Source organism: Oreochromis niloticus, linkage group LG19, assembly GCF_001858045.2.
Source record: "Oreochromis niloticus isolate F11D_XX linkage group LG19, O_niloticus_UMD_NMBU, whole genome shotgun sequence".
Taxonomy (NCBI): domain Eukaryota; kingdom Metazoa; phylum Chordata; class Actinopteri; order Cichliformes; family Cichlidae; genus Oreochromis; species Oreochromis niloticus.
In genome coordinates, this window is record NC_031983.2 from 27804130 (window position 1) to 27830093 (window position 25964).

At 40.7% G+C, this 25964-nt stretch overlaps 1 protein-coding gene across 6 annotated transcripts in view; it reads left to right on the forward strand.

Annotated features, from left to right (window-relative positions):
- kiz (kizuna centrosomal protein) overlaps window positions 1-25964 on the forward strand; it is a 66674-nt gene that overhangs the window by 7128 nt on the left and 33582 nt on the right. The window contains exons 7-15 of one of the 6 annotated variants that reach the window (XM_005477644.3): window positions 402-521; window positions 1074-1238; window positions 2381-2531; window positions 4470-4626; window positions 5052-5114; window positions 6486-6572; window positions 6982-7051; window positions 15395-15441; window positions 16918-17225. In XM_005477644.3, the coding sequence (XP_005477701.1) occupies window positions 402-521; window positions 1074-1238; window positions 2381-2531; window positions 4470-4626; window positions 5052-5114; window positions 6486-6572; window positions 6982-7051; window positions 15395-15441; window positions 16918-17015 (958 nt within the window). In that variant the 3' untranslated portion in view covers window positions 17016-17225. Of the gene's footprint in view, window positions 1-401; window positions 522-1073; window positions 1239-2380; window positions 2532-4469; window positions 4627-5051; window positions 5115-6485; window positions 6573-6981; window positions 7053-8465; window positions 9043-9070; window positions 12476-15394; window positions 15442-16917; window positions 17226-25964 lie in introns of those variants that run through there. The other 5 variants (XM_005477645.4, XM_005477646.4, XR_002057488.2 and 2 more) reach the window with 5 other exon arrangements.

Here is a 25964-nt window from a genome sequence, read left to right on the forward strand (position 1 = left end):
AACTGTAACATCATATTACTCGTTTCGAGCATTATTTTGCAATTTAACCAACTCTGCTCGATACCGCATTAATTCGGCAGCAAACATCTACTGGTACAAGCTCCGGATCTGAATGCTGGTTTTGTCGAGCTTTTCGCTTGCAACCTGTTATTACATGTGGCAAAATCAACGAACACGGTGAACTGTTGAAATGCTGTATTGTGGCAAGAGCATTTTAATGATCACATTCTCCAGCAGGCCTTGAGTACCTCAAGGAAATCACCCGGAAAAAATGTTATCATAGATTTTTGGATCAAATAACATCTTGTTTTTTTTCTTTTAAAAAATAGCTGACCTATCGATCACGTGACCTCTTCCATTTTTTTGTTCATTCACCACACTAATAGGTAATTTATTTTAAGTCTCTCCCAGGAAGGACTCTTTAATCTGCTAGACAGCATTGAAGGACGACTTCGCAGCGAACAGGCCAGTGTGTACGGGGATTCTTCTGTCGATGGACTCCAGCTCAGTAGAATTATCAGGTATACCCTTAGTGTCTTTCTTCAAACTTTTTAAAACTTGTCTCCCCATGTCTGAATGAAATGCTACACATATTTATTTAATGGGGCAGTTTGTGCAGATGAGGAAAACATATTATCCTTCTGCCGAGGGCTCTCACATTAGATGAAGTGTCATTACCGCCATGCATGCATCTTTATTTCTGAGGGGTTTTCAGACACGTGGGATTGTTACAGTAACCGCTCTGTTGTATTGTTACTGGGTAGAGAGAGCATTGTGCACATGATTTATTAGATAAAGGTTGGTTTTTGTAGAAGATTTTTCTACGTCACAATTAATTTACAACAGTTGTAAAGTACTGATAAATGATTAACAAAAGCAAAGCTCTCCATCTATACAAATGTCACATTTGTGAATGATGTCAATAACATCTTGGGCCATTTTGTGCCACAACCCTTGGTAGAGCGTTTAGCCATGCTGTGATATTATGTGAGCTGGAGTGCATGTTCTCCTGACCTGCTGGCAGAGCCCAGAGCTCCATGGCAATAGCTGACTGCTCTCTATATATTGGGAAGCCTTTGTGACGATGGAGCGGACTTGAATGACGAGGACCTTGGAGCGTGTGGAGCAGTCGTCCTTCATGAGCTTCAGAGGTTGTCATGGAGCACAGAAAAGGGCTGCCTGCTACCACAGGATCTGGTGTGTGCTCATCAGTCCAGCACCGAGCCTAATGAAATAAGGTAAGGCTCCTGGTTTGTCTGTGAATCCTGCGCCAGAAAGTGACATCAGCCTGTGCATGTTTTTTTATATTTTGGATTCATATGTTTTCCAGCTAAGTGGGATTGCAAAAACAAAACAAAACCACAGGCTGGGTTATTTGTGTGCAGTTGCAGTTTTTGTTTAGTGTTATATTTTCATTTACTTTTGAATTGTGATGATGTAAAAATTATGTGTATATACATGTTATGTAAGCGTTTGCATTGTTGCTGTTTATATATAAATGTATGATAAAATGTTGGTGATATTTTGGGTGTTGCGTGATTATCTACTTGTACCACCTCAATAATGGAGTCATTCAGAGCAGAAATATCAGTGCTCTAAAAGCTGCAGAGTTCAATAGATATTTGTCTTCTTTTCTTCAGGAAAGTGAACCACCGTACAGTACGCGTGGATAGTTGTGTGTGCATTTGATTTTATGTTATTATTATTATTTTTTTCCTTCACTAGACTGTGGGGAGGGTCATGCACTTACAGCAGTCAGAGAGATTTCATGCTACTATTTGATACAGTCTCCCTTGTCCACAAATGTAAAAGGTCATCTTTGGTGTCACCTCACACAGTAGCACTGCGTGGGTGAATGTCATGAGTAAATTAAAATGCCCTATCTGCGACTTCCAGTCCTTTGGATAATGAGTAGTTATACTCTGAGCTAAATCCATGCTCTGCTTCACTACTCTATTGATTTCACTGAGACCTTTCCTGCTATATAGTCAATTCAAAGGAGCACATCTAGCAGTGTCCCCCCTCTTTCCTCTGGAGATCCCTACTGGCTGACCTCGACCTTTTATTCAGTTTTTCAACCTGAATCAATTTTGCTGTCTGTGTCTATTCAGTGTTAACTGGAATTCATTAATAATCCATAGCCTCTGAGTTGTTTTAGGATAACACCCTTTCTAAAGAGGCTGCTTAAAAGAAGAGCTCTGAGAAATGTTTTATACTGGAGGTGTTCCAAATTTTTCAGCTTCTTCACTTTTCTTGATTATCTAATTATCTTTTACTTTGTGCGGGTATAATTATGATTTATGCTCATATTTCCTGCTGTGTGCTCAATAACAAAGCCGCTATTTCTCTCCGTCTAATCCCACCCCCATCCTCACCGCAGCACCAGCCTCCCTCCTAATGCTGCTCGGCTGTGGGATCGCTGGTTCAAGCACGCCCTTGTGCTCAAGGAGCGCCGCGTCCTCAGCACTGAGCGCTTGGTCCAACTGTTCACGCCGCTGCTGCTCAGCCGTCATGCCACCTACAGCCACCAGGTAGCGTCGAAGGCACATCCACTCCAGCAGCACGCACACAAACACAAACAGGAGGTCACACACTTGCATCCCAAAAGCGCGCTGATATCTGCACAGAAATATGGCCCCCTTTTTTCCCTCTTCTTTCCAAATGAGCGAGTGTTTTTGTTTCTCTGCTTGTTCCTTTGCGTGTTTTTTGAAGAGAAGTGCAGTTACTGCTAAATGCCCTCTTTGTGTCTCGTGCTGGAAACTAAGCCCTGGCCTCCTGCTCATCAGATTGCTCCACACATTGACCTAGACAGAAGGGAAACCCTGACCCATGTCGTAATCGCAAATTACAGCCTCAGCTTGGCTTCTTTCATCTCATGTGGTGTATTCATCTGAGAAACACTTGCTTTTAATTTAGTATTAGCCAAAAGTATAGCCGTCAGTTGGGTCTGATTGAACGAGGGAGCCATTTGGACCTTCTACTCAATGGGATTATTTTAAATTTCCCACTCATTGACCTTGTGGATCATGCTCAATTAAACAAAGAAAGAAATGACAAAGAATATTCCCACTCAGAGCTCAACGATGATGTCAAGAGACATGTCAGCAGACCCACTATCTGGCTGCCAGAGTGATTATCTACACATGCAGGTTTTTGTCTTATTAATTTTTGTGGATTGATGTTATGCGGGTTCTTGTGGCTGTAGTATTGCTGACGCAGTGAAAGAAGCAAAGAGGGAGACTGTGCAGCCTCTTAAAAGTATGCACTGACAAAAGGAAGAGGGGTGCTGCCATCGAAATCATTGTATCCAAGCACACGAGGAAAAGCCTGAGTGGAAATCTTTCTTTCTCTTCAGCGTCCTCACTCCATCTCCATCTATTTCTCAGTCTCGTCCTCCCATTTCTCCGTCTCTCTCCTCTCTGTCCTCTCACACAACAGCTTACTCTCCACACACAAGAGAAAACAGAAATTTCCATTCACATCTTGCCACACAGCCTGGCTACTCTGACAAATGGGAGCATGCAGCTCGCATGCACACACTCAAAGAGGCCCTTTGAATATTCAAGTGCTAACAGTTGCATTCATTGATATTTAAAATGCAGTGGGTCTGCGAGAGCCCTCAACCCACGGTACATTTGACTAAATCTAAAAAAAGGAACAAAGAGGGATATCGGGGACAAGGATCAAGACAGTTTTTATTGTGCAGCAGCATCAAATACCAAGTGGCAAACTCAGATTGTCGTGTGTTTGTGTCTCTTCTGCTCTCTGCAAATGAAAGCGCGTACATTGTCAGTCATAACTGTGACCTACTGATAACAACTTACAATGCACTTAAAGTTTGTCACTGTCAAAATCCTCCTGATCATCCCCTCCATATTAGCGCTCATTAAAAGTTGCAAATGGCCATCTGAGGCTGAGAGGCAGTCTTTGATCACAAAGGAGAAATGGTGATGGCAGGATTTGATACGGGGGAGGGAAGAAGGAGAGAAAGGAAATCGGTGTGTGGCATCTCACTGCTCCCCATCTCCTGGAACAGCTCCTCTTAATTGTGTATCCTCATCTCCACAGAGATAAAAATGAGCAGAGTGGGAGGAAGAGAGTAGTTTGTCTCAATCCTCTCAGCCAAGAGGGAAGATATCTGGGACGTGTTGCACATTAACACCGGGGTGATTGCATTCTTTAGGCAGTTCTCTAATCTCATGGATGAAAAGAGAGAGTGAGAGGAAAAAAGTGTGATTGAGAGGGAGAGCGGGAGCGAAAGTGTGCGAAATCATCTTTTTTGAGTTAAACGAGTGAGACAATTTCAAGTTATTTTCTCTTGGCGTTTGAACACGCATTACAGCTGCACCTCTGTGCGAGCAGCCATGGCCAAAGTAAATGACTTGCCTAATCGGCGAGAGTTCAATTTGACACTTCCTTCACAAAATGAGAACAATTAAGAGTGTGGTTTTAATTTGTGCTGCTCGCAGGCCAAAGTGCTGCTGAGGACACTTCTGTCCCGGTCCAGTGAGGAGTGCCCCTCAGCAGAGGACGAGAGTGACTTATCTTCTTTATGTGGTCCTCCTTCTCTCCTGGCTGATGGGGATGCGAAGCCTGCCAGGCCCGTACAGAAGCAACGGATCCAAGGTCACTGAAGATGATTGGTGTAATATCACCAGGCATGATCAATTCTAATTATGAAAATGATGCTAATGACGTTAATATGTTAATAACATTAATATGGGTTTGTGTTTTAACAAAATATCCAGCATGGATTTTTGTGATTCCACGCTGTGATAAGTCATTGTGCAGTAATATGTAACAAGACCATTAACTGGAAGAAATATAGACTTTTTTTGGGGAGACCAACTCTGCAGAGAACTAAAACTTCCCTTTCATGAAAGAAATCAATTTCACCATAGAGCTTTTTTTTTTTTATAAATCCCTCACAGCGCAGTTTTCATACAGCCATCCTTTCAGAGCTAAAGAAAGACCCCCCCATTCCCATTTCTATCCCTAGACTCCCTTCTTCCCTGCCATTGCTTCTCACTATGCGCTTCCCTTTCTTACAGAACTACAAAGTGCTGAAGAGGACAGCCAGGACGAAAGCCCTGTGGAAAGTGGTCCTATTAGAGGTAAAAAGGCATTGCCGGTGCCCCAGCATTCACACTGTCCTTATGTTGTGGTTTGTTTTCTTCCCACTGCAGTGAATAATGGGCTCTTTTACACAATGGCTGAGGCAGGATGATCAAGGTGAATCCAGGGTCAAAGTCCCACCTGAAGAGCTGCGCTAGTTCTCTCTAATTATCTCCGAGAAAACACTAGCTGTGTTTTCAGCCCGGTCTGAGGCATTCTAGCAAAATTGATAATTCACTGCCCCAGCATAATGCGGCCGCTTTAATTGTCAGGGCGCCAGGGTGGGAAGCGCAAAAGATCTGTCATCGGTTCTCATTATCTTCTAAACAATGCTCCGGCAAGGCTGGACTTAAAATACTAGATGTGACGGCATCCTGGAAGCAGTTGGTGTGCCCATCCCTCAGCTGCACCTCTGAAATGTAAAGCAATCCTATATTACCCTTGGCTATCAGATTTCCTACTGGGTTTTTCATGTGTCCGCATCCCTAAGGTGCACAGCCAGCAAAATGAGTCCAGTTTCCAATCGCTACACTTAATCAAAAGAGACATAACCAGCTAAAAAAAAACTTGACTAAAGATTTTGCAAGGAAAGGATTTTGCTGTGCTGAGCGACATCAATGTCACAATCAAATACGGTGACCTTGGAACTGATAGTAATTGCCAAAACATGCACGCCTGTGGACCTGCTGGGGTTTTTTTAGACTACGTGTAAAAGCAGTGGCTGTATGAAGTGCTGTGGGTGAAATAACAGTGGAGATTGGAATGCACTGTAAACATGGTAAGGCTTTCAACGATGATTAAAAGCTATGTTTTTATTGTGAATCCCAGTTGAAACTGTTAGGACTTGGTCACAGAAGATCACAATTTTGCTCTGCCTTTCATATTCTTTTTTTGAATGTGTACTTTTTGTAACATCAGTGAGATAACAGCCCATTTATTATGTACTTCTGCTCTGTTGATTTTTGTCAGCTCAGTCTCTCTGCTCCACTCAAATATGATACTGTTTTTAGTGTCACGGAAAGTAATTACAAGTGTTTCTTTTATTTTTTTAAAACACAAAATCAATCATTCCCTTCGTGGTAGGGGATGCTGAGATAATGTGAGATGCTGATTGCTGTCTCATGGAAACTGTCGCTGCATACTGTAGGCTTGAATCAACAGTTTAGCTGAATGAGCAGAGTGTTTCTCACCCACTCTGTTAAGTGATGAAACCAAAAAAACAAAAAAAAAACCTGAGCCACTGAAGCGTGTTGTCTCATCAAACACAGAAACCTGTGAAAGTTGGAAACCTGGGTTTTAAGCAAATATTTGACCGTGACTTTGTGTGTGTGTGTTTGTGCCTGTGTGCGTCCACGTGTGTCCCTAAATAGAGACAAAAGCATATCAGTTACTTAAACAATCAGCCATGATGGAAAGGCGGCAGAGTTCTGAAGAGGAGGAGGAGGATAGCCTCTCAGGTAAGGGATGTGGTCCACTCTTCCAGTCAAGTAGGGAACAACTGGAGCCTAATCATTGGTTACCAAGGAAATACGTGGACATGCTCACATTTCTGCTCAGTGAAGGTTCAACAAATCCCATTTTTATCCCATTTTAACTCCACAAAACATATCATAGATTTTAGTTATCACATGATTTGTGATATGCGTCATATTCAGAGTGCATGCAAGAACTTCCAACTGGATTATTAAAAAAATATTCTTTGAATACAAATTCACTGTACTCATAGCAGGGCAGACACCAGGACCAAGGCTGAGAAACTGCTATTAGCCTTACATGTTTCTATACAAGTATACAAGGTAAATTAGCTTGTGATGAGATCAATCAAGAAATCAAATGGTTTCATCCAGCCCTGTTTGCTCTTTTAAGGAATAAATCATGGCCATGAAGAGGACCTGCGGAGGGCCAAAAGCTCCTCACATCAAGACCCTTACCCTCGGTAAGAACATTGTTATTATTCAACGGGCCACACGAAATGGGCCACCAGACACCAAAGTGGTTGATGTACATTTGCATGGCTGCTCTCATAATTCCCTGTTCATTTCCATAAGATCAAGGGGGTGCCACCCATTAACTCGCTTACAAAGACAAAAGGTCCCTAAAGCCCCCTCTTACTCACTGTTTGCTGGGTTCAACCAGGTTTTAGAATTCAAAAGCAGATCGGCTACCACAAAAATAAATTGGAGCCCTAAACTGTCTTCAGGCTAGTTGTCAAAATGCAAACATATCACGTCAAGAAGAGAATCGGGGACAACGCTTTTGGAAGACGCCAGCTCGAGTGTTGACAAGGACAAATGTCCTTTCATTTTTCACCCTTGAAACATTTTTAGGCTGGTCAAATCAGAGCTCTAAGTGGTTAAGAAAAGAACATCTAATGATAAATAGCTCAGTGGAAACTAACACCGCCACGGTTACATTTGAATATCAACACGACTTCATCAAATCTGCAATTGCATGTCAGGTCCTCAGAGCACCTCTTCACTGCAAACCATTTGGGCTCTAGTAATGGCTGGGTAAACGTTATGAGGAATAATCTTCTCTGATTTCATGTGATTACTGGGCACCATGCTGACACAAGGGCTGAAGTCTGTATCTCCCTGGCCTGGCAAGCAGGCGCTCCCAGTCTGCCTATTAGCCCAGGGAAGGGTCTAATGGCCTGGCTCTATTGTGGTCCTCATAGCTGCTGATGTCTGCCACTACCAGCCCGGGTGACCAACCTCTTTAATAAACATGAGCCAATTTTGGGCCCAGACCCTCTCAGATGGTGCCCATCTCCCTGTCATTAATGTGCATGGGAAGCCTGCAATATCTGTGATTAAACAAAATTTGCAGAACAGAAATTAGACTGAAAAACAAAATGCCACGAGGAGTTATGAGACACAAGTTGTGTACATAAGAGAAATTGGAAAAACGGGTAGTTATGCATGGCCAACACTTTATTCCAACTGGAGTTTGGAAGGAAGCACCAAGCACGTCTTTGGTCATACTCGGAGTGGCTGTGGGTCCTAAGTATAAAATGCCCTGAATAGACATTTACTGATAAAAGAACTTTAATTGTAAAGCAGTGATATTTATGGAACAGGTTGGATTCCTCTATGTAGGGATCCAGGTAAGAGATCAGACTGAGATAAAACAGCTCGTGCATAGATGATGCTGTAATTAGTCCATATTAAGTAAATAATGTAGGTAAAGTAATAATAAAGTAAAATATTACATCATAACATTTGCCCTGCTCAGTTCAGTTTTATTTATGTCCATTTACAACATATATACTTTTTAATAACCCTTTCAGGCAGTTTTGAACAATATGTCTCTTATTAGTAGACTGATGAGTTTTATATTGTCTTCTGTAGTTCTTAAAAATAGATAAATCCCTGATGCTTGGACACAGTGGGGAAGGGAGGCAATACAGTGCAGAGGATGCTGGAGGAGATGGCCGGTTGGATGTGGAGAGGGTTTAGTCACAAATAAACTTAGTGAAGTAAATGACAGATGTTGGGACTGTTGGATTTTCATACAATATTTGTTTCATTTTAATGTTCATTTTGACCCAACACCAATCTCTTTATTTGGGAGGACTGTGTTTTTGCCTTTTGTTGTGCATTTCCAGAACAAGTTTCATCCGAAATGTAATTTAAAGCAGTATCTTAAAGGACTTTATTGTAACTTGTTTTTACCTGCTGCCGCTCTGATACAGCAATTCCTCCATTTCTCCCTCAACGCTTAGATGTAAGCATTCCACTTACAACAGTCACTTCTTGCGCTTTATTGCTTCCACAAGTGGTCTGGAAGCCCTGTGCTTAAGCAGAGGCGTAACATTGCCCCATTTTCCTCCTCCTTTCTCTTTGCATCTCGCTCTCTCTCTTACCCTTTTTCTATCTGTTTGCCCCTCTTCCTCACCGTCTTCCTGTGTTTTCCTCTCCCCTGTCTGTGTTAATTATTTGCTTTATTTTGTCAGCGAGCTGATGAGTGACTTCAAAAGGAGGATGGAGCTGGACTCGAAATAAAAAAAAATGGCTTCCTCTCTGTTGTCTTAGACAATAATTATGATTTGCCAGTTAAGCCTAGACTACAGCAGAGGGATTGTAGTTTAAAGCAGAGGCTTTGGTGCAAAAAATGCATTTATAGCCCTTTGTGAGGCTTCTCATTATGTGTGGGCCTGATTCATTAAGTAATTGGTTTGCAGTTGTTTACATGAGTATTAAGGCCTTCTATTCAGGGCCTTTGAGAGATACATTGTGCAAATGTTGCATGTTATGAATGCAGAATGAGAGGCGGGGGGCCAGTGCTATTGGCCAAACACTGCACTCAGCTGAAAAGCGAGAGAAAAGCACTGGGTGCTGCTTTGCATAGCAATGACTGGGGTCTTAATAAGCTTTACAGATTAAATACATGCAGTCTATACAAGATGCAAAGAGATACTCTTAACACATTTATATGTGCTCATTTCACTATTATGAAGTTGGAGAGAATTGGGCTCTTTCATATTCTTTTTCTTTCCAGTGTCTCTCTTTTCCTTGCTCTCTCCCACACAGTGTTTTTCAGTTAGATACTTTTATGGAATGTTCTGTTTATTGTATTATAACTCGCCGGGAAGCGACTGATCTGCAACATTTATGAAGGATTTGTCCATTAGAAATCTTTTGCTGTCTTTGTGAGTAGCAAAGTAAAATCACTTTGTGGTTGAGTGGGGATGAAAGGAATAATGCACGAAGGAGTGAGTCTTAATAAGCAGCTGCACTCCATGTAAAGACCACTTGTTCCCCTTTGTATGCGAGTGCATGCCACTGCTTCCTCTCGTGCAAAGAAACATTGTGCTCCTTTCTACTGTAGGCATTTCAGATGGCACTCCTTTCTTGTTTTTATTTTGGGGTTTTTAATACCTTTTTTATGCCTCCCCGCTCCATCGCGTACCCCCATTTTTGATCCAGAGACGTTGGGGGGGGGGGGATGCTCGAGCACATGTGCACAGACACACAAAACAAAATCTGCAGCCATCAGACGAGGTGATGATTGTTGTGCCTAGTGCCTGCTTGACAAAAACCTTGACTCAACAATTAGTGGTTTACAGCTTTGCTTTGGACAACAGGATGTGCTCAAGCATTCGACCTCAGATCATTCAGTGTGTCAAAATCAGAAGCTGTGTGTGTGTGTGTGTGTGTGTGTCTTTCTCTCCCACACACACATATGGGGAGGCTATGTGAACATGTCACAATTCACTGGGAGGAGAGATGGAGGGGTGAGAGGGACCAGAGCTGAGAGAAGGGGGAGGACACGTAAAAGAGAGAGCAGGACATAGAGGGGGAGAGAGAGACAAAGAAGTATTAATAGGTGGAAAATCGCAAATCCAGAAACCAAAAGTGACATGAGGAGCACAAAGACAGCAGAATAGTTGGCCGTGTGAGACCGAGCTGCCTTTTACCCATACTGCATCTGTTCTTCTAAATGTTTTTATAACGTCAGGCACCAAAGTTGTTTTTCTGTGCATAAACATTTGACAGTATGTTAGCTGCACCCAGCCCACCCCACCCCCACCACTCCACTACCACAAACAACCATGAATAGATAAAGGCAGCATTTAGAGACTCCAGCCAGAGGAGGTCACTGTGCTGCACTGGCTCTCTGAAACAGATGAATGCCCGATTGCTCTTTTATAAAAGAAGCTGTCTTTCAGGCATTTTCTGTTTCTGTGTTTTCACATTTTATTTGTGATCACTTTATTTAACTTTGGGATTCGTTTAGGTTGACGCAAAACTTTAAAGCCAAAGACGGCACGTGTGTTTTTCTCACTGTGACCCGTGTTGTTATTGTTCAGAGCAGCTTGGATTAATTTATTCAGATGTTTCTGGTGCTGCTTTATTTTCCTGTTTTCTCTACATTATTGCAATTTGTGTGTCGGACAGCCTGCAAATTTCAGTCCACCCTCGCTTAGATGAGGCGTTAAAAAGGTGTAACCTGATCTGTCCTTCATCCATCCCTCACACTGGCTGTCTCCACTAGACTGCCACCAGTCAGGACGAGAGCCCGCTGTGTTGAAATCATTGGCCCAGTGCCTCTTTCTCTGAGTTGCAGTACTTACTCATTGCCAGCAGAGAGCACTCACATGTTAGAGAGCGCCCACTCACAGTGCACTCACAGTTGCCTCTCACTGTTTGCCCCCACTGAGGGCTATATCCTGCTACCATTCAGGCCTGTTAGAGTACATCTAAACGGAGCCTAAACAATGTTTCTGCAGGGTCATAGCTGGGATGGGAGTAGGAGTTGATGGGAATGATGAGGTGATGGGTCTCCCTTTACCTTTAGACAAGCACAGCCGCGCAAAAGTGCTATTGTGCTATTAGCATTTGTGTGTGGGTGGCAGAAGCTTATAAAAAAAAAAGCCAGGGTAAATAAAAGCAGTTTTCTAGCTGCTGGCAAGGCTGTGCTAAATGCTTGGTAAGCATTATTTCCTCTTACAGTATTCATTTTCCCCTAATGTAACTCTAGGACAATGCATGAAAAAAAATCTTAAATGTGTCCAAGAACATGGATTTAGTCTCATGACTCTAGCATGAACATGACCTTAAATTGTAAATTTGTATGACAGTCTGTTCTATGTCGAGTTAAAACGTGTGATTTTGCTTTTTTTTCTGTTCTGTCCAGATTTAACTGTTGCACATGAACACGTTTTAGCATAATAGGTCATATTTAACTTTCTCTCATATAACAACTTAACTGTGTTTAAAAAAAATAAAATAAAAAATAAAAAAATGTATTAGTAGTTTTTATTTGTTTCTCAAGAAAATACCAAATGAGAAATATTCCATAAAACTGGATCGAGATGGTGCTCACAGAGTCAAACGTAGGATTTTTACAAAAACACAGCAGAGAATTATTTAAAACACAGTTGCAGAAATCCCAGGTACTCTCACATAAGTGAATCACTGTGTTAATCCACAAGAAGTGTGCCAATTTTTTTTTTCATTATTCAATTTCACTAATCCAGTTTCTGCATGTAAAATATGTGGTAACATGATTGTCCTTGCACAAAAGTGCTATTGTGTTATTACGGTGTGTGTGTGTGTGTGTGTGTGGGTGGCGAGCTTAAAAAAGACGGAGTAAATAAAAGCAATTTTCTAGCCATCAGCAGCAGTATTAAATTCTTGCTAAGCATAATTTCTTCCAGTAGTCCTCACATTCCCGAATGTGACTGTTGGGTCATAAGTGAAATACAGCCTCAGCGGTTTCAAAGAGACTTTTTTTTTTCTTTTTTAGCTGCAGCTCACAAAACTACTACAGTCTGAAGATAGTTTGTATCCTTATACTAGAGGAACTGATGTATTGCCATCTAACTATAATAAAGGTTTTGTTATTTTAAAGTGCATACTATAGTCAACCTACTTGAGTTATTGTGCGACTGTAGCTTTTGTTCATTTCTGCGCTCCTTTAGCTCTGGAGCATGAACGTGGTTTTTATGCCCAGAGCTAAAGCAGTAGCTTTTTTGTATGTGTGTGGTATAAGACTAGATACTTACTTGCTGAACTACTACCACAGGCTAATACAGCACACAACAGTAAAGCAGTAAAATGGCACAAAGAGCAAAATGTAAAGAATAGTCTTTGAAGCCTCTGCCATCGACAGATTGTGTTCATCTTAAAGTGTGTCATTTCCAGCTGATGATACCAACTTCTGTTCTTACATGATTTAAAATTTTATATTTATCAGATTTTATATTTCACACATTGTCATTACCTTGGTATTGTAATGACAGACAATGTATTGTCATAACGCAAAATATAAAAATGTAATAATACACACACACACACACACACGTGTAAATTTATCATAAGTTGAAAAACAAGAGTGTTTTACTTAACAATAAAACAAAATAAACAAGAAGAGAAATAGAGAGAAATACTTACGCGTGTCAAATATGTATAAAGCTCATAAATTTTAAAAGTTATGTTGAACTCTAATGCAGAGTAGACAAAAAACCTGTTAAAACATGAGATAAACAACAATATGAAACAACTGCAAAGGCCATGAAAAGCAAATGAGTGAGGGGTTGAAAAAAGAACATTACAATAGCTGTAATTTGCATCATTTTACACATTACATTCACCTCTGTGTGGCAGAGCTTGTAAAACACTGGCCAGCTCAGTCTTACATATTCAGATCATTGCCTCAATTAAGGGAAACTCAGCAGAAGATGAACTGGCATAAATGTTTATGGAAACTGAATATTAGATTGGTGAGGTCAGATCCAGGCTGGGCTCTCTATGGTAATAGCCCCGTCTTGAAATCAGTCCTGTCCCTCACTGAAGTGGAACAGCTGATAGGCCATTCCCATCCCGAGGGGAAGTTCGAGAAAAGAAAAGCCCAATTTACTCGCTGTAACAGCTATTATTGTGGCAAAGGAGAGGAAGTAATGGTATAGATTATTGCTGTATTTTTGCTGCTGCAGGGTCTGGCTGGGATCTGTTGCCTAACAGTTGTAAATGGATACACTATTCGCCGTAGTTTAATGTTTTTACTTTATTCAGTTTAGAAAGCTGAATCGTGATAACACTTGGATTTCCTCATTGTGTCCATCATGATTTTTGTGCTGTAGCGCAGACAAAGGAAAATAAATCCTGTTCTCTCCAAATAACGCAGGTTTTTCATTTTATGCACCATACAGACAGAAGATGTTTATGTGTTAAACACACATTAAAACAAATTAATTTATCGATGCAGTTCTTCTATTAGCATGGTCAGACAAGCCAGTATATAACACAGTTTCATCATAGGTTAAATACTGTTTGAGGATATATTAAAAATCAATAATAGCACTTTAGATTTAAGCCACATAAAAAATTAAATCTGCACTGATCTTTATTTACATAAATGTGTGTATTTAGTGAGATATTTCTACACGAATAAGCACATTTTGGAAATCCACAGCCCTTACATTCAGTTCACCATCAGCTTGCAAGCAGGCTGATTATCTGCTCTCGGGCCATAGCTTTTGTTTTCTCCCCCCACTGCTTTCCTTACTGCTTCCCTGCTTTGATTTTATTGCGTTTTAAGTGCCAGTATTCTCTCTGAACAGATGCACGAGTCGTCCAAACGTTCTGTAGGAAGTCCTATCAGCATATGAATGTAAAGGTTATATGCTAGTAATTAGACTGGCTCTGCGGTATATAGCTTGTAGCACAGAGCAATCTGCTCACAGTTAGGAATGGGAGGTGCGTCTTTGTTCTCTCATTCGGTCTTAAGTTTAGAAAATAGCAACTGGAACGCAGCCAGAGTAATTTGGTCCTTATACTCAATGTACAGTCACATGTGCCAAGAGGGAGTGATGAGGAGATGAGGGTGATTGAGAGGGTGACAATCAAAGAGGTCATGGGTTTGAATTGATGCAGATGGAAAAGCGGACCAGATTTTTCATCTGTTTGAAACTCTGCATCACTTTTTTTCTTTATAAGAAAGAATTCAAATATAGGAGACCCAAACAAATAAGCAGTATGGATATGTATGCTAACCTGGGCGATGAGGAGGATACATTGTGGGGTTTTGAATAGGCTCTGTGATGATGTAAATTAAAGAGGAGGCCTTTAAAAGTGGAACAGGGGGCCTTATTGCATATGCATCGAGGCAGATCAAAGCCTTTTCGGAGGTCACACATTTACATAGCGATATCAGCAGAGCTATGGGAACCTGGCAACCCTGTCTTTGGACTATTTTTGAATAAAGAGGGCCTTGTGGAAGTCCTTCGGCACAATTACACAGGAGTCAAGGAAGTTCCCTTTGCCACGATGGTTCTAGCCATTAAATATCATCTTTTGGAATTAATTAGGCGTCTTCACGTAAGTCTGCTTTGGTTGTTGTACGTATGCCAGATTTATTTGTCTGTGTTTTATTATACTCAGACAAGATTTTTTTTACCTTTGTGACTTTATACACAAAATGCCAAATATGTGAATGAACAATCACATAGCAAAATCACAAGCGCCTACAATAGGAGTCAAGGAAGTTCTCACAAGTGCACTGTCTGAGTCAAGCCACTAAATATCACCAAAGTTAAATGGATGCTTTTTTACAAAGATTTTTTTTATTCTATTGTACTGCTTTGGTTAGTTTGTGTGTAGTCCGTAACCTGATTACAAAGACTGATATCTGAATTGACGTATTTCACTTGCAGTATTTGGTTTTAAAGTCATGTTAAAGTTTTCTCTTCATTTTTCATCAAAAAGTAAATCTCTCTCAAAGAGAGCCTGGGGTCACAACTTCACAAGGCTATTAACTATCTTTGTGTTTCCAGGAGAGAGAAGGCTAGCTCAAAGGCTCATTCTACGCTACAGTCAAAAGGTGAGTGTACACTAAATTATTTCATTTAAGTGAAAACACACAGTGTCAAAAAGAGGTTAATGACACCAAATGGATCACCATAGAGAGATCCATGTGTTTACATCTATGCAATTATTCATAAATTTAAGCTTCATAAAAATACCATCTATTTGATTAAATTTCTCTGTAAATGCAGCTGTACCTTTTTGAGGATGTCTGTATAAAATGTGACCATGAAGCCAAGTCAGGTTGCTAAAAGATTAATTTGAAGCAAGCGCTACCAACTCGATTAATAAAAAAGCTAAAATGCTTTTATTTTAGGGGACATCCTGTGTCTTTGTCAACTTAAACAAAAGCCCTGAACTTTGAGGCATTTAAGGTACTGCTCTAAATAATAAGCAGAGAGAACATTGCTGACTCTACAATAGCAAAACGCCTGCTCAATGTTATGATACGAGCTGCAATCAGAAAGTTCCATGGAGCACCAGGCCATCTTAATCAGTGCTGCTACATTTGATTTCATTGAAGCGACTGTCTCCATTTGCAGCATGAGCTGGATCTTCTCCACTGTGTTAAATCGGCAGTGCTTTAACTTGATTTTCAAATTTGGGGAATTAAACAAATTGCAGGGAGGCAAATCTGGGGAGAAGAGCTGATGACTTGAGAGAATTGTGTCAGTGGAGCAAAGGAGACCTCTCCCTATTTTCAGTGCTTCAGATGCTTGGAAACAAAGGTATCACAGTGCAGGTTTTGGTTAAATGTTCCTGAGTTGTCTCAGCGTGGGACTCAACACTGACAAACTGATCCTAGGGAATTCACAGTGCACAGCTCTAGGGCCAAAGATGCATAACGAGATGATCATGAAGGGGAAATTGTCCTCATTTGAAATGAAGTACAGTTTGGATTGTTATTGGCCAAGCTCAGAATTTTTTTATTAATTAGTCATTGGTTGGGTTATTTTTGTACATGTAGAGCTGTGATCAGACCCAAAATTCTCCAAGCACAAAAGACCTACATTAAATACATACACTGATGAGCTGCAGCATTAAAACCACCTGACTAGAATTACGTGCAGACCCCCTTCTGTCACCGTAACACCTTTGTCCCATCGGTGCTCGATGCGCATTATTGCACTGGGAGAGGCTGCTGCTGTCGGGGAGCGCTTTGCCGCGGAGCCATGTTCAGTCTGTAAAGTTTTAAGTATAAAAGCGTCGACATGAATGTCAGCAATGAAGCTTTCCTAGAAGACCAATGGGTTGTAAAGACACGCTCACCTGGCAGCGGTTTTAACGTTACGGCTAATTGGTATATAAGCTGTGTAAAAGGGAGAATGTTAAGATTGTCAAGGTGAGCTTCCTGGAATGCTTAGAAAGAGAGTATAGAAATAAAATCCTTACTCTCAAGATGTCGACAGTAACGGTCCATTTGAAGCTTGGAGTGAACATTCTGCAACAATAATGTAATCCTGTGTTTTGTTCTTTGTACCTCTCTGTATAGATTTCTGGGGTCAATCGGATGACAGCAACTCAGAGATTGAAGCAGCCTTGCGTCCTCAACCTTTCAACAACGATGGCATTTATGACTTCTATGAGTGATATTTCCACCGAGATATTTTTTTAACGTACTATATTATATCACTGCAAAATCTGCGGCAGATTGACTCGTGGTAGTTCACCCGCTGACCATTATTTTAGTGGTCTGCATTGTAAATCGTATGCACACTGTATCATAAAAACAAATAATAAAGTTGACAGCTCTCACGCTGGGTAAAGTATGTGAAGAGTTGTCCAACACACTGATGTTAACCCTGCTTCAGTCTCTTTATCTGAACAACTCTCCCAGCTCATAATAACAGCTCGAAATAGATTAAACTGATCTTTTAAAGCGATTTGTTTGCACTAGGCTGAAAATCATGCATTTTGAATGCCGCAAGCATCTCCGAGTGCTCTACCTCCAGCATGCTCGAGTGTAGTGATGTGAGTCACCTGTGAAATGACAAAGCACAATGGCCACTCTGCACGCTTCTGCGCGACCTGTGAACCCGCTGAAGAGGCCCATCTCCCAGGGCACAAAGTGTTGCAGCACTAACAAACTCTGAATATTTTCAGCCTCTAACAAACGCTCTGCACATATTTTCGCAGGCGCTTCTTTAATAATTTTCCTTAAGCCTCAGAAGTGCAAAGACGTGTTTACATTTCTCTGTAAATAAGCCACAAGTAGCAGAATTTATGCCGAAAGTACACAATGGAGCTACAATTTATGATTTTCCAGCACATTGCATGTTCTGCATCTATTAATATCTCAAAGCTACTGCGTAGGAGGCTACATTCCAAGGTTTACATTTATAGTTCATTATGTCTGTGGTGTAAATTTCCAAAACCACCATTCTGGGTTGGTGGTAAAAGCCCCTGGCATTCAGTGTCAGCAGGATTCCATTAGTCAGCTTTAGGTGACTTTACATGCCTGAACCTTTTAAAGTAGGACTCCACATTCATTACCAATAATGGCTTCAGACAGCCCTGACCCACCACAGGAAAGGGACTGGCAGAATAATTTGGAGTTGGCTAAAAAGGCTCCCCAACATAATATCCATGTTAAGGAGCATGTCAACAGATACTTGTGTGCGACAGATAGCTCATGGTGAAAGTGGAGTTATATTGTACTAATGTGTACTAACACAGAAAGATTATTTTTTTAAATATATAAAGAAGTTCTGCGAGTGCGTGGCACAGAGGCGATGGTGATAATATTCAGCTCGTTCTTTCTAAAGCGCCTGCGTTTTCACACCGGTATGGGAGGAAGGGTAATGTTTTTATCTTGCACTTAAGATTTTTTCACACCTTGACTGACCCGATCACATTCAGGCATTAGATGGAGCTGTGGTGGTTTTATGTTTTGTGTTTGTCCTGATGGAAATTATTGCAATGATGCATAAAGATGAACAATGTCTGTCTTAGTTACTTAAATTATTTTGAATAAGTCTTTTGTAGGGAAATCCCTTTCCTTACAGGCTGAATGTGAACAAAAATGCAGATGCTTGCTTTCATTTGAGACGTGATTGGTCAATAATACTATCATTTGGGAATTGAAGGGCAAGAAATTCCAAACTCCCGTTGCAATGATCCAGTAATTATAGTTTCAGGGTAATTGTACTGTAGTCAGTGTTGTGGGGCAGTAGAGACAACGCTAAAACAATAACATACATCTTTCTTCTAATCATCACTTATTTTCAGTACGAATTTAATGAGTCATGTTGATAACAAGTGTTGTCATGTAGAAGGAGGGATCGCGCCATTTGGCCCCATCAAATTTAACAGCCATCCGCCACTTTGGCTAAACAAACCCAGTAAAAATAACCAGCGGACAGTGGGAGAAAGGCGTACTTTTAGCATTCCTAAAATTCCTGTGATGAAAACTATGAATAGATACATAAATACACATTTTTCACCTTGAGTGATTCAGTTGCTAAACTCGAGGCCCGCACAATGCACAAGTTTCAAAGTGCAATGGTACATCGATACTTAGAGCATTCATGTAAAAAAAAATCATCTTCCTTTGAGGTCCCTGAATCCATACAATCCTTAAAATCATGACATATTTTAAGAACAAATACAATAACGATGTTTTGTAATTGCATGTTAACCGCAGTATTGATGGTTATTTATATAGATGGCATATTAAAACAGTCCTGAGAGGCGTTCATGCTCTCGTGGCTGCGTTCGGTTTTGTTTTCATAGTATGATTGTGAGACTTGGATTCTTGTGCGAGTTGACATGACTGACATTGGAATTGATGAAAAACTATATGGGTGGGACTACACTCTTCAGTTTCTTGTGTGTTTCTATAAAATGAGAAACTCAAGGTTTTGTCTCTTTATCAAATGTGAAGTTATCAAATGTAGACTCAGCTGTCCTTGATCACAGTAATAGCATGGCAGCTAAAGTATAAGCAATCAAACTACTCCCACTGGTTCAATGTGAAACCAAAGGGCAGAGAGACTGCTTGACTGCGAGCACATTTCCTTTCAGATGGAAATAAAAAAAAGCACAATTGTCAAAGCAAGGAACCCTAAACAGAACATCTGTGTGAAGCAATGTCAGACTTATAGAACGCTTCAATTTTCTCTTTCCTTGAATTTTTTTCATTGTGGAAAAAGTCCACGGCTGCATAGGCTAAAGACAAGAGCTTTTTTTTTTCCAATAATGGCTTGAAAAGTGAAACAGTAATTTGTAGTAATGCAAAAGATCAGTAGTAGCTCATTTCCAAAGAAATATTTCTTACCGTTTGTAATGCGGAATAACAAAATAAGCAAGCGCAACAACATGTACAACAACATCTATTTGTAACGTGTGGATGCGTTATATTTTTATATAGAGTACTGTGACTCACGCTTTACGCATCCCTGTAGCTACCATATACAAGAAAGGTTAAAGTGTGACACGATGCAGTTTTGTTACATTTACAAATAGCAGTAACCTGACAGCAACACTGCAGTACCGATCGAACACAAGGACCACGCATCTCAAGCCAGCTACACAACAGCAGTTCGTAAAAAGGGGAGTGAGAGCGGTGCCAGTATATTCATCTTTATCAGAAACCAAACTAACCTAGTGCACAAAGAGAAAAAACGGAGACGCCATCATGTAATTGCACTTCAACACACAACCTACAGTACCTCGTGGCTGCATATGGTCATTGTCCACCATTATAAGAGAAATTGTCTCGTGCGCTAGATCTCCATGTTCAATTGTTGAACAGTGTTGGAAAAAGGCTCTTGAGTGTACAGCTTCCATTCTGTCCTAGCCTACTTTTATTTTTATCAGTGAATAATCATTTAAAGCAAGGTCATTTTGATCTTCTGCCTCAATAGGCCTCAATTAAATATTCATTCATTCTGATGTGGCCTCTTCGGCAGCTTCTTTGGTATGTGTGTTAAAGAGACAAAAGGCTTTGCTTTTGATTACACAGGCTTGGGCTCTTTCAAAGAGATCCGGCACCATTATATTGCGTTAAACAATCTTCTCCACTGATCAACAGTTTTTGGTAAACTGTTTACTTTGGCTGGGATTAGTGATTTTGCCCTTGAACGCTGAAACAAAAACAGTTTATTTTGTTAGGAAGGCTTGATAGACCTGTGTCTGGGAGGCTTTTGTTACACGATTAATGCCCTGCTGCTACCTGCATCTTGAATTCTGCAGTTTATCTGTAGCTACATCACAGTTGTTGCTGTTGATGAGAATATAACGTGAGTACAACTTTAAATTGGCCTTTGTTGATGCAGTTTGCAAATACTGGTATGGTGTGCATAAGGGCGGCTGTTATTTACTGCCCGTTTCTACACCACTGTTAGCACTGTAGGTGTATAGGGATGGCAGTCTGTGGAATCAACACCTTGAGAAATTACTCGAGTGGGTTTGTGGGACACAGGCTGACAGGAAGACAAACTACTGACGGACTTTTCACTTTAATCTCTTTCTCCTATACTCACAGTGTAATACTCCTGCAAATGATCACTTATTCCTTTAACTTACGAGGGTGACAGACGTTAGATTTTTCACAACAGACGTTATGATTTCTCATAGAAGGAAAAACTGATTTTATGCTCAATTTCACAGAGAGTCACATTAGCTTGTGTAGCAGGACCCCGGAGCTAGCTCACCAAAACCAATTGCTGTTGTTTAATGTAATCAATTTCATCACTGCTCTTCCTGCTGTGACACCAACATGTCCTCTGTTCGGCATGTTTGTCCATGTTTTTTGAAGGTCTGATTTCAGAGTGGGGAATTTTGTCACATTACCTGTGTTGTCTGTAGGGCGTTCCCAAATTTCTTCTAACAGTGCAGCTAATATTAAAGTAGAATCAAGTGGTCAAAGTATTTTAAACTGTCCTTGATTAGCAAACTGTAGCGCCTAAATTGTAATGTGACTGACAGATATTTGTAAAAACAGTTTTTATCTAGGAGCTTTATGTTAGTCCATCCTTCATACTAAAATGGATCATTTGTAGCCTTTTCAGGGCAAGAGTTTGGACAACTGCAACAACAGTGCTACAGTTGTAGTGCCTTCACTGAAGGCTAAATATATGTGTTCAATTGTAGTGTCAAATAAAACAAAAAATATATTATTCTTCAGAAATTGAAGTTGGTTATTGTTCCAGCTAGTTGCATGAAGTTGGTTCTCCCTCTTTCAACAAATGCGAGTGCTCCGATAAGTCTTATTATACCTTTTCACAATATGAAACATATCTCCAGCCCTGCCATTACATTTATCACTTGATTCAGCAAGTATCTGAGAGCGCAGTGGGTGAACAATAGGTCCAAGAATGATTTGCACATGAATGATGTCTGTGAATGAGAGTGGGTTACAGAGGAAGGCTGTCTCTCCATAGTCAGGCCAGGAAGGTTTGCTCCCCTCTGCCCCCACTCCAAAGGCCAGGTGAGATTCTCTGACACAAAGGGCCAAGTGAAAATCTGTTCAGCTTGGACGCCTAAAACCCTTATTATGATGACGCTTTAGGGAGGATTTCAGTGGGCATATATAAAAGCGCAGAGTTGCTCCCATCTACAGCTGGATACCGTCTTTATGGAAGGATGTTACATGTCCACGGGACTTTGATCTTTCATTACAAGAATATATTTTTTTCTGTACAGCATCATAGAATACATATCACAGTCTGCATTTCTGTGGGTGTCAAAAAAACTGAGGTCCCTTGCACTAAGACTGTTCACAACCTGTACACACAACATGTTGGCTTCCTCATGTGAAAAATTATCATTTGTTGTTGGAAATAACAAAGACATTATATTTGTGAGTTTAGAGTTACATATGATAAACTGTTTATGCAGTCAGCGTCCAAGGTTTCATGTAGCAGGATGTAATAAAAGTCATCTGACACCTATCAGGGTTAGAACTTCATATGAACAGCAACACGTGACCTTTTACACTGTGCAATTATTTATTTAACTAAAATTTAAAATGCAGAAGCCGTGTGTGTAAAGGTAAGTGCACTGCATGATTCTGTAGCTTGCTGTAGCATCTTTAGCAGCAGGGGGAAGGGATTTCAGTGTTTCACATCGTTGTGAAGGAGCTTCTGCCACTCTTTTTAAAATGTTGCTTCACTTCATTAAGGCTTGAGCCATTCATTTATGCACAGCTCTCTTAAAGCCCCACCACAGCATCTCAGTCAGGTCTGGACTCTGACTGGGGAGATTTGCTGCCATGCTTGAGATCATTGTCCTGCTGCATTTCACAATTTGGTCTAAGCTTTATTTGTCGGACCGATTTCCTCACATCTCAGATACTTTAGTATGCACAGGAGTTCGTGGTTGACTCAGTGACTGCAAGGTGCCCAAGACCTGTAGTGGTGGTGTCCTGTGCTTTTACCAATAAACTGTATTAAAGTTAATGAAGTGCAACCTCACACTATGGAAGTCATGACTGTTCTCTAAACGTTTTTATGATATCATCACTGATGACAAAATCCACAAATAATTAGCAATTTCACATTTTGAACCTTTTATGTTATCTTTGTGGCATTTTCAAATAAGTCTAGGTTTTAAATGTTTTTGTTGTTGTGCATGACTTGCTAAAATCAAAGTGTCTACTTGCACAATAATGTGCAAATTTTAGGTAACTACTCTTACTTCAGTCAATAACCATCAGTTTCATAATATGTGACTGGAGTATTGCTGCAGAAATCCACTAAACATCCAAACAATTCTGTTTCCATCTGTTTCGTGTAACCACATGATCCTGCAGTCGATGTGTTCATCACTGAAGAGCTAAGGAGTCTTAACAGGAAAGATGCTGCTGATTTTACAATGGCTTTTCTACCACTGTCTGAACACTAGCAAATTACTAGTGCAGGAGAGTAATGTGGAGTTCGTTGTCAATTCGATTTAATTTTATTTATATAGCAGTAACTCAAGGCACTTTATTTTAAGGTAGAGACAGTTCAATAGCACCCAACCTTCTGAGGACCCCCTGTGAGCAATCGGTGACAGTGAGAAGGAAAAACTCCCTTTTGTCAGGAAGAAACGTCTGGCAGAACAGGGAGGGGCGGGGCCATCTGCCGTGACAGGCTGCAGGGCACAACTGAACGCTGTAAATGTTGATGAAGCTCACTCTGATGTTTATAGCAGTGTAATAGGAAAACTATTACTTACTTTTCATTATATGAAAAGGATGCGCTGTATGCATCGGATTAAAAAAATTTACTCTCATGATCATAAAGAGCAAATCCTTTTCATACAGAAGAAAGGACTGATATTAAAAATGTGTACCACTAGGACATATTTAACTGCACTGACCTTGTTACCACTCGTGTAGGCGCCACTAAGAAAAGCATATTTAAATGAATTACAAAGACGTTTTGTCGCTGACTGCTTCTGGCTATCCGAATGACATCTGCACAAACATGAAGATATATCAGCTGTACAGCAAATGATCCTATAATTATTTATATATATATTTAGTTTTTATTAAAATAATACGTTTTTCTGTTTAATTCAACTGCAAGATTTGATTTTTAAATACACCTTGGCAGGTGACAATATTGGCTAAAGTTATTGTAAAAGGCAATACAGGACTGCGAGTTCATGTGTCGCACATTTGAACACGCTCCTGTGTCCTAGCTTTATTCCAGCATCGATCCCATTTCTGTGATCCTTAAGCTGAGAACACGAGAAGGGCCGGCTATGTTGAGCTTTAATGAAGAGACCCAAACCAGGGCTCTGGTCAGAGAGCTCCAAATCTAGATTGCCAGATTTCTGCCCGAGATGCTTCAAATCACATTATAATTAACCGCATTTAGAATGAAGAGCAGAGAGTCCCTGCTTAGAGCTATTCCCATGATTCCATCTCTCTTTCTTTCCTCGTAACTCTTCCTCTGTCACTCTCGTCCTCCATGCCCATCTTTTGCTCTCCCTATTTTCAATTGGGGTAATTAATATGGAAAGATGGAAAGGCATCATATTCTACAAATTCCTATGAGACTGGCTTGCAAAAGCTGTTAAAGCCAAGTAGGCGAATTAGTATTCATGCAGGTTTTCCTGCTGCAAGTCATTTTTCCCTGTGGGACCAAGTAGTAGATTGGGTAGACAGGCAACGCTCATCCTTGATTATGTGAGCAGAATGCCACCACAGAGCCAGAGCCCAACTGGGAAAAAAAAAAAAATTCCTTAGGCAGTAAATCAATTTCTGTGACCTGCTAAATGTAATTGACTACACTCTAATTCTTTAACCCTGCGTATGAGGTAGAAAACACATCCTGAGGTAGAATGATTACCAGCTATTACACAAATCCATGGTTTCTGTATCGGTTAATAACCATTTACAGCAAAATTATACATATGCCATGATTCACTGGCAATAAACAATTGCTTTAATGCACTAGTCATGTCTTTGTTTAGTCAATCAACTGGATCTGAGAAAGCCACCTATTATTCAAAATGGGAAAATGGCTTGGGAAAGAGTTTTTTCGCTTTTAGATGCCTGAAAATTTGTATGTAAATTGACATGTTAATATTTCAGCTTGTGCTGAATACTGGATATGGCCTTTAATGTTATGGTTCGTACACCATAGAATTTACTGGAAACATTCGTTGCTGTTATGCTACACAAACACATTGGTGATTATAGATCCGCATTACAGGGCTTCTGGGGTTTGGCACTGCATAAACATTCGATTACGTCAACATCGTCATTAAATTTTTTTTGGTTTTTTTGAACACGGCTTGCAGGTTTTGTGTGTGTTTATGTTTTAGAAACCCCTCCTAGTAAATACTTTTGCTTATTGGACAGCATGCGTAGCCATCCCTGGCCTCAACTTGACCAGTTGACAGCAGCCCCAGGACATGGGCTCTGACTTTGGCCAGATTAATTAGCAGTCCATCCTCTTCAGTCTGTTCCCCTATTCCTATTAGACCCAGCTCAGCAATCTGGTGGAAGGTAATTTGGTGCATGCACACAGGGCGCCGCATTGACACCTTATGCTTCGTGATTGAAGGCAATCTCCTGGGGACAGAGCTAAATTTATTCATGGTACGCTCTCCCATAGCCACTAGAGACGTGTCTGTGCCCGCCTGCCACACATCCACAGATTTCCTGCTCTGCATCTTTCCTCAAATGCACAAATAATACTAAATGATCTGAGAGAGCTGTAGCGGTGTCTTATATTCCTGTGTATTCTGGGACCAGCTGATCTCCGGCTGAGCAAGTTGCCTGCGCTCAGCGTACGATTCTCTGCAGAGAAGAAAATACCTAATGTCAGGCCAGTGGGTGTTACTTCATTTACAAATCTTCACTCTCACAACCTTTGGCTCCCAACCTTTCACCCAAGGGGATACACATGTTGACAAACGTACCCGCACACACACGCTCATGCTCAGTGCAGCTGGGTCACAGGAAGTGGCATTAATGTAATTCCTTGTTGATGACTGAAATCTGTTGATAATAGAGATGGTAGCAAAGGTAATCAAAGCAGATTAGCCCAAGACACAGTGGGGGGATTGGCTGGACTCCCTGTCATTAACACAGGTTGTTAT